This window comes from Microcaecilia unicolor, chromosome 1 (genome assembly GCF_901765095.1).
Source record: "Microcaecilia unicolor chromosome 1, aMicUni1.1, whole genome shotgun sequence".
In the NCBI taxonomy this organism is placed as follows: Eukaryota; Metazoa; Chordata; class Amphibia; order Gymnophiona; family Siphonopidae; genus Microcaecilia; species Microcaecilia unicolor.
In genome coordinates, this window is record NC_044031.1 from 123,338,740 (window position 1) to 123,348,724 (window position 9,985).

Sequence of the window (9,985 nt, forward strand, 5' to 3'; positions counted from 1 at the left end):
GGCAGGGGAGCGAGGAGAATCGCTGGGTGGCTACAGGGGGGAAAGGGGACAGAGGAGAATCGCTGGGTGCCTGGAAGGGGAGCAGGGGACACAGAACAATCGCTGAGTGGCTGGAAAGGCGGGCAGGGGACACAGGAGACAGTCTCACTCTCTCTCTCTCACACACACACACACACACACTCACACATTCATTCTATCTCTCTCTCTCACACACACACAGTCACTGTCAAACACACTCTATCAAACATACACACTCCGAGGAAAACCTTGCTAGAGCCCGTTTCATTTCTGTCAGAAACGGGCCTTTTTTACTAGTATAAAATAAATTAATCCAGCTAAAACAGAATCCATAAATCCCTGTCCATACCTCCAGGCAGACCTATTGTGTCTGCTTGTGGCTCTCTATTAGAACCACTTTCTATTTTTATTGATAAGTTCTTACATCCTTTTGTTTATGAGATTCCTTCATACATTCGAGATTCAGCTGATTAATACACTTAACACCATGACTCCCAGCAATGATATGCTATTAGTAACTTTTGATGTAGATAGCCTCTACACAAATATTCCACAATTGGAATCCATTGAGATCATTAAAGGAGTATTGGCAAATCGAAGATTCCATTGCAGGATTCCCACAGAATTCATCATAGATTTAGCCACTATTGCACTTACTAAGAACTTTTTTGCCTTTGATAGTAAATTTTATCAACAAGTAAAAGGCACTGCTATGGGTGCTACATTCACGCCCTCTATAGCCAATTTATATGTAGCCGATTTTGAGAAGAAACATCTCTCAGAGTATATGGATAATATATGCCTTTGGAAAAGATATATTGATGGGATTTTTATGATTTGGAGAGGGACAGTGAGCAACCTGGAAGAATTTTATATCTGGTTGAACACCCTGGATGCTAATCTCCGGTTCCAAATGAATTAAAAAGACTATATATTTTCTAGACATTAATATAAGTATTACAGGCATTCAATTTGTCACTGACATTTATCGCAAACCGACTGATGTTAATAAATTTCTAAATTATACAAGTTGCCACAGTGCATCATTTAAAGCCAATTTACCTTAAAGCCAATTTACCTTATAGCCAGTTTTTACGTTTGAGACATCTCTGCTCTGACTCCTGTACTTATGTTCTTAGATCAACTGATATGGCAAAACGGTTTGAGGAAAAAAGGTATCCTGTGAAATGTACAGAGAAGGGATTTCGGAAAGCCTTTGACTTTTCAAGAGAAGCATTTATTTATTTATTTGTTTTAGTGCATTTCTACCCCATATTTACCCACATGAGCAGGTGCAATGTGGCTTACAATAAATCAGGTGGTTAAAATACATGACAAAGATGGCATAGTAACAGAAAGAATTGACGGGGGTAGGGACAGGGGAAAACACAGAGGCGATGGCAAGTGGGATATGTTAAACAGTGGAGCTGCCTGTGGAATAAGCCTTGCTGACTAAGAACGTCTTTAAGGACTTGTTGAACAGTTGGTGGTCGGCAAGCTCCTTAAGCTGTTTTGGCAGGACATTCCAATATTTCGGACTGATGTAAGGGAAGGATGATGCAAGAAGTCTTATATTTAACATTCCTGCAGGTTGGAAAATGGAGGACGAGGTAGGATCTTGCAGATAGTATAGCATTTCTAGCTGGTAGATCAATGAGATCGAGCATGTATTCTGGTGCCTCGCCATACATAATCTTATGAGTAAGTGAGCAGATTTTGAATGTGATGCGGTCAGCTACAGGGAGCCAGTGTAGCTGAAACCGAAGAGGTTGAGCAGGTTCAAAGTGCGACTTCCCCAGAATGAGCCGAGCAGCCGTGTTTTGGACTGTCTGAAGCCTTTTCAGTATGTAATCCCGACATCCAGCATAGATCCCGCTGCAGTATGGGATAGGACTAACCAGTGAACTAGGGTATGGAAAAGCTCTCTTGTCACGAAGTGTCTTATACGCTTCAGCCTCCACATGGCGAGGAACATTCTTTTAGTGATGATTTGCACTTGGTTATCCAGTTGTAAATGGCTGTCCAGTACGACACCAAGGATTCGTAGGCACTGGAATCCACACACGTACACAGCAGCGATAAGCTGCACTGGAACCCACTCACATACTTGGCAGCGGTAAGCTGCCCTGATACCCACTCGCACGCACAGCAGAGGTAAGCTGTACTGGAAAATACTTACACTTATATTGTAGCGGAAACTAGGCAGGATGAAGGCATCTCGGATCCCAACTACAGCAAAGCAGCAGGTAGGGGTGGCTAAGACGCAAGAGCGCCAAAACCCAAGTCCAGCGGGATTTAGTGTCCGGTCGCAATGCCTCGGTTTGGTGTCTGATGTTACTGCAACTGGCACGCTGGAGGTTTGCCTGCGTGGTCCTGGCGTACCCCGGAACAGCAGCAAGGTGCTCCACCTGAGGTCCTCTAACAGAAGGGCGAGGCTTCAGGATCACAGTAAGACCGTGTCACTTAGGCATCCTATTAGATTCCAAATGATCTTCTAATTCTCAAATTAATATATTAATACAAAGATCTTTTTCATTATGTGTAATTTTTGATAGGTACATAAATATTTTGATCAAGATCATTTCCATCTAATAGTGCAATCCTTGACTTTGAGTATATTGGACTACTGTAATATTTATTTGGGTGTTTCAAAACAGCTACTCAAACAATTGCAAACAGTTCAGAATACTGCTCTTCGTTTGATTTACTGTCAAAAAATCTGATAATATATCCCAGTTCTTTGTAAAGAGTCATTGATTGCCAGTTTATGCTAGAGTTCAGTTTACGTTCTTTTGTCTCATTTATAAAGTAATCTATGGTTTAGCTCCACCTTATCTCTTAAGTCACTTCATCTTCTCTCAAAAAACTAGTTACAAGATCAATATCCTTATTTACTTTTCCTTTTTTTAAGAATGTGTAACATTTTAGATTAGATACTTTGAGATTCCTGCCAGATACTTGTGACCTGGCTTGGCCACTGTTTGAAAAACAGGATACTAAGCTAGATGGACCTTTGGTCTGACCCAGTATGGCTACTCTCCTTATGTTCCTTATCAAACAGCTAGTCTTGGTAAAGATGTTCAGACTCTTCTACTTAACACTTCAAGTTACTTTCAATTTTAGAAACTTATAAAAACTCATTTATTTAAAAAAATTCATTTTGCAGTCTAAATAATTAGCCTGGACTGGTAGATTTTTAATGAGAATGTAAATTTCAGTTATTGTAAATTCCTGAATACGTCCAGCTTCTTGTGAATTTGTGATCCGCTTACACAACTGTGAGGTGTTAGCGAAACACAAGTTACATTGTTAATGTTAATGACCCTGGAGAACACTCTAGTAAGACCTCATTTAGAATATTGTGTACAATTATGGAGACCGCACCTTCAAAAAGATATAAACAGGATAGTCGTCCACAGGGGGCTACTAAAAATGATTAGTGGTCTTCGTCATAAAGCATTAGGGGACAGGCGTAAAGATCTCAATATGTATACTTTGGAAGAAAGGCGGGAGAGGGGAGACATGATAGAGACATTTAAATACCTTTGTGGCATAATGCACAGAGGACGAGTCCCTTTCAATTGAAAGGAAACTCTGGAACAAGGGGGCATAAGATGAAGGTAAAAGGGAATAGACTCAGAAATAACCTTAAGAAATACTTCTTCAAGGAAAGGGCGGTGAATTCATGGAATGGCCTCCCGGTGGAAGTGATGGAGATAAAAACAGTATCTGAATTCAAGAGAACTTGGAAAAGTACACAAGATCTCTAAGGGAATGAGAGGAAGAGTAGATGGCATGGATGGGCAGACTGGATAGGCCATGTGGTCTTTATCTGCTTACATTTTTTTCTGTTTCTATGGTGACATCATTTCAGCAGTTAATGAAAGAGTCCACCTATAGGCTGGGACAAGCAGACTTTGTTTTCCTTCACAGAGAGGACATAGATGTACTACATATTTAGTAATTGCTCCAGTCCCTTGATCTTATTAACATTGGGTGTGATTTTAGTTGATTGTGAAGTTGTACTAGAAAAGAAAAGTAGCAGAAGGAAGTTGGGTTCATCCATATAAAGAATTTAAAAAGGAGGACGTGCTGGGACTACTGGCAGTATGGGTTATAGAGGGCTGTGGAGGACTAGGATTGGTTTATAAAGGATTATGAGTAAAGTGGTGTGGTAGCCATGTTAGTCCACTTTTAAAGGTAATAAATAGAAATAAAACAAGGCACAAGCTCCAAGATGAGCAAAAGACGTTTATTCTTCAGATGCAACATGTGGTATTGTAACAGTAGAAACCCAATACAGGCCGTGTTTCAGCACAAAAGCTTTCGTCGGGGGTTCTTATAAGCCAGCCATAAAATCATGCTGTTGATGAAGTAAACATGTGACATAAAGTAACTAAATTGTACTTCACTGACCTCCAGATCAGTTATATAGCGCTGTTCTAGTAGCCAGCTGTGTAGCATGGCTACTAAAACAGCAAATGCAGCAGCAGGAATTCCACAGGCTGCCTGTATAGCACAATTCCAGCAACCGTATGGCCAGTTGTGGAAGCTGCGTGTATGGCACAGTTTCAAACTTACCTATGCGGCATCAGATGTTCCAGCTGTCTGTGGTACATTGGATGAACATTTATGTGACATCCCAGATAGCAGCTGATTGCCTGCCATTGGCTGTGGTCACCAAAAGTTGGGCATCAGTCAGCATCCACACGTATGTCAGATATGGAAAGTGCATGTTCTATCATATTGCATGCAGCATCTGCAGATATGGCTTCAAAGGTAGCAGCTGCCTTGTGTCACCAGTTACCACAGCTACCTCTATTACCTTGTCACCTGTATGGCACCAGCCACGGCTGATTGACACTACCTACTGCTGACGCCTCTATAGATGCAGCTGCGCAATAGTATCTAGTGATGGCTTGGATGTCTTCAGTTTTGGCAGTCATGTCTATAGCTGTAGCTACTATGGCTACATGTAGAACATCCCTTGATGCATTTTCTTATGGTGCATTGCTATTTCAGTAGACTGCCTTCACTGGTTTTGGTGGCTTACTAGTACAGTTTTGCAGGTCACTTATATGGCTCAGGCTATACAAGCCACCTACTTGTTCAATTCTACAGTCTAGCTATTTGTTCAGCTAACTTGATAAGAAGTCTCTAATATTGTGATTTTATTATTTATATTTATATTTATATATATATATATATATATATATATATATATATAGCGCCCATCATGGTTTTTCCTCTCTGAGTGTCTTGTGTCTCAAAGCCCTTATGTCCTCTTCTTGTTCTTACAATAACATTTTGGGTTTTCATGTCTGAATAGAGCAGTTTTAGCTACTTACTGACCTGGTGTCACTTCTCATTGGTCGCCCTTCTTTACTCTCAACGAAGGGTGCTTCTTAATTTTCCTTGGTTGTCATAGATGGAGATAGGGAAGCACAATGTTTTTTCAGCCCCTGATGGCTTTCTTCCTATACAGTATTTCCTTCTCTGGATATTCAACTCTGGTAGGATTGTAGTTGCAATATTCCTTTCATAGATGTGCTTTAGTCTTAGGCTATTGCCTTCAAAGATTATTTTAAGGAAATCATCAGTTTGTTTTGTTTGTTTGTCTTATCTCTTTCCATGGCCTGTCAATGCTATTTTATTCCTTCTTATCATGGGACTCGCATCCTTCTTTTTCATACCTTTTGTCTTTCCAGAGCCCTTCTGATTTCTCTTGGTTATCCCTACTAGGTACCACTGGAAAGGACCTCTAATCTCTCTCTGTCAGACTGGGGATATTAATGATGCATTTATTTGCAAAACTCCTTTCTCTTTTTTGAGTGTTTAGATTTATTTAGTCCTGCCCTATGTTGGGGACATTGCTTTGCTACAGCCAGTTGTCTGGACTGGTTTGATAAGATGTTGTTATGGAAGGAAAAGTTATGTCTTGATAACTTTCTTTCCTTTAGTCCTATCAGACTGGTCCAGAAACCCTCTATGGTGGATTAATTTTATTTTGCTTACAAGCTATATTTTTCAAATATCGCTGATTCTAACCTATTGTATGTCACATGTCTCCTGACTCGGTGAAATATCTGCATAGCAGTAGAGAATATGCCTCACTAGCTGGTAGGTTATGTCTGATTGAATCACTTGCGGGCTCATTTTCAAAGCACTTAGCCTCCCAAAGTTCCATAGAAACCTATGGAACTTAGCCTCCCAAAGTGCTTTGAAAATATGCCTCTTGGTCTCAAAGTTTCAGTATTGGCCATCAGGCAGATTTTGAGCCCCATTCTATGCTGTATAATACCCTTAAGGGGCGAGTCACAAGAACTATTTTCTTCCTCATCAACTTGGTAGAGGGACATAACCCATTTGTCTGGACTGATCTGATAAGACTAAAGAAAAGAAATTTATCAGGTAAGACATAACTTTTCTGTGGTGGGGAACTATTCAGTGGGTTAAGTAGAAGTTCTTTTCTATATATACTTCCCATGGTCTCAAGAGCTGCATAAAATTCAGTGTCAGGCCGCAGGTTGTCCACCCCTGACTTAGGAGGAAGCAAACCTACAAAGCTTTCTGGGGAATTTCTGTGGCTGTAAGCTAGCATAACTCTACTGCCAGTGAGAAGAAAAGCCACCTAGTGGAAGAGGATTAATATGTCAGTCGTGTTGGAGAGAAAGGCTTATAATAGTGGAGTTACTTCCACCGGCTACCTCTTCTCTTGTAATTCATTTTAAAATGTGAAAAATAAAAGGCCCTTTAGTATCTGTGCTTTTCTGGTATTTTGGATGAGTCTTTTATATATAAATTTGCATTATATTTTATATTAATATATATATATTTCTAGATTATCTTTCCAGATTTTTGCAAAGGTGGTTTACACTGGTTTTTCAAGTATATAAGATCCTGTCCCAGAGAGCTTACAGTCAGTGGATCCCTAAGGCCGCAGGAAATAAAATGCCTTGCTCAAAGTCAGGAGGAGTGTCAGTGGGAGAAGCAGGTTTTGAACTTGGTTTCTCTGGTTTGTAGCCCACTGCTTTAAGCACTGTGCATCAGACATATCTACATTGTGATACCCGCAAGTGAGCCTTCTCCGGAGTAGTCCCCATACTCTGGAATGCATTGCCTGAAAGGCTCTTGCTTAACACAAGACTATCTCTACTTCAGCAAGCAGGTGAAAGCTTGGCTCTTCAACCAAACCTTTAATGGAAGAAGTAACTAACTTGTTAGTCTCACTCACACACACAAGGATTGACTCGGGCTGCACATATTGCAGCGGGACATGTTTATCCACTCCTAGCCAAACTGAGATAATATTTAATCATCTCTCTGACCTCATGTGCAACTTTCTTCAATCAGTCACCTTACTTTCAAATTCTTCCTACTTTCTTACTCATCTATATGTTACAACTTTGCCTTACCCTTCACTACCAATTATAATGTTCTATTACGTATTGTGTTGTCATTGCAAGTAGTAGTATACAATGCCATATTTTTACTGCTGTAATTGCCTATTGCTCATGTTTGATCTATTCTTACTGTACACCGCCTTGAGTGAATTCCTTCAAAAAGACGGTAAATAAATTTTATTTATGGCATTTATATCCCACATTATTCCCACCCAAGGGCAGGCTCAATGTGGTGTACAATAGCCTAATAAAAAATAAATAAATAAATAAATATTAGCTTTCTACTCATTTTAAAACACTTTCTTTCCGGATAGGATTGTGGTGGTATGCACAGCTTGGAAATCCTGCCCAGAAACTGATGCTGAGAAGTTGTTGCAGACTGTCTTCCAGAATTTTTATGCGATGGCCCAGTTAATGGGTAGAGCTCAGCTATAGAGAGTGATGAGAGAAAGCCATGAATGCATGAAAATATTTCATCAGCTCTGCAGCATTACCTTGCTACTGAAAAAGGCAAACTGAAAATAGTGCTATAAAAAAACTCTGTACAAAATGTCCACAGCACTATAGAAATGATAGTAGTAGTAGTAGTTATCAAACAACTTAAACCACAAAAATGCAAGCAATTTTGTTTAAATATTTGCTGTAGCTATAATTTAAATATTTTAAAATATTCTTAGTGATTTAATACTGTAGTAGCAATGCAGATCCAAAGGGAAAAAAATCTCTTGTGTAAAACAGAAAATATTGAAAATGTCAACAGCAATGCATTGTCACATGAATATCCTGATTGTTGATGATCCAGGTTTTACTGGTTTTTTTTAGAGTAGCAAGAACATGGAAATTACTTTTTTTTTTTTTACTAAAAAATGAGTAATTCAGGTTTTTCTCTTTTCAAGGTCAGGTACTAACAACAGGTGTTAATTGTGCTGGCACATGCTGTTAAATGTTCCCCTTATTTGGCACGTGCATTGAAAATGATAAGTTATTCACACTGAACGGGTGATTACAGAAAGCTTCCAACTAGGACATTTATGCTAATCATGTGTATAGGAATAAAGATACTTGATGGTATTTGGGACTGTGATTCTGTGAAGTTTCTGACTTCCATTTCCAACATGGGCATTCCTTCAGCATTTCCTGAAGATGGAGAATTTCTCATGTGCTTTGAAGGCCAACGGTAACACCATTTAGAATCAGAAATAACAGTGATCAAACGCTTGCCTTTACATATTTATCTAGTAGAGGGGAGGACAACCTTTATACACAGAGGGTCACACGAATGCCAGTACTATCCTTAGCAAGCTACAACATTACACAATGTTGGCACCAGCTCTGGGGACCACCTGTAATAAATAAGTAAAAACAATGGAAACAAACTGCTAGCATGGATACTCTGTGAAAATATTTGTAAAATAGAGTACCGTATATACTCACATATAAACCCAACCGTATAATAACCCAAGATAACATTTTCCCTAAAAACGGGGGAACAAATGTTAACTTGAATATAAATCAATGATATATATTTCAAGTACATGGATGGCATCTGGCATTCCTGCCTTGGTGACCTGCCCCCTAAACTCTCAGTCCCTCCTTGTAACAAGAACAACCCGCTACTGATCCCAACATAGGCCCCCTCCCCGGGCCTACCTTGAAGACCTGGTGGCCAAGTCATGAGTTGGGGCAGAAGCGATCCTCCTGTGCTCCTGCCCGGGCAATCTCTCTAGTTTAAATTGTTGTTGCAAGTTTCAGCGGCAGTCTCATTGCTGCGGGAACTCCCAGCAGCCATTTTAACTACAGAGGCTGCATGGAAGGAGCATAGGAGGATCACTCTTGACCCAGCTCACCACTGGATCACCAGGTTTGTAAGGTAGGCCCAGGAAGGGGGCCTACAATGTGGGTCCAGGAGGTGGGGTGTTGTTACAAGGATGACTGAGCATTTCCATATGGGGGGCTGGGGGCAGAGCTGGCCACAGCAGGACACCTTGGGGAAGGGAGGGGACAGTAATGCCAGTTATTGGGTGAGGTGGGGACTTGAATATAAACAGAGAGTCCCATTTTTGGGCCAGTTTTTCAGCCCAATAATCTGTTTATATTCGAGTATATAATTGCTAAAACTCTAGTTAACAGTTTTCTGTGTATGCTTCCCATGGTCTTATAGGCCACATAAAATTAAATGGTGGGCTGCAAGTTGCCCACCCCTGATCTAGTATATGGTGATAAGTTGCCCACCCCTGATCTAGTATATGGTGCTGATATTTCAAAGAAATACGGGGGTTAATATTTAAAGGCACATAACCAGTTACCAGATGCTGCTATCTACGTAAGAGCCAGTGAGGGGGATGTTCTGCAGCACTAACCAGACAGTGCCATTGACTATTTCCTCTGACTGCCTCAATGCTATCCAAACAGTGCTGGGGCAGCCTATGGGCAGAGCTTGAGTTGAGCTGGAAAATGTTTGGTTACTGGCCATATCCCGACTGTTAACTAAATAACTATCCAGATAAAGTTAGGGTAGCAAAAATGCTATCTGATTAGTGTTCTGAATATGGCTGCTAACTCAA

The 9,985-nt window shown here is 40.4% G+C and overlaps 1 protein-coding gene across 5 annotated transcripts in view; it reads left to right on the forward strand.

Moving 5' to 3' along the window:
- The window catches only part of CROT (carnitine O-octanoyltransferase), a 141,401-nt gene extending 132,909 nt beyond the window's left edge, over nucleotides 1-8,492 (forward strand). For all 5 annotated transcript variants that reach the window (XM_030199806.1, XM_030199824.1, XM_030199816.1 and 2 more), the window contains one exon: nucleotides 7,736-8,492. In XM_030199806.1, the coding sequence (XP_030055666.1) occupies nucleotides 7,736-7,856 (121 nt within the window). In that variant the 3' untranslated portion in view covers nucleotides 7,857-8,492. The remainder of the gene's footprint in view (nucleotides 1-7,735) is intronic.
- The last annotated feature ends 1,493 nt before the right edge of the window (nucleotides 8,493-9,985 follow it).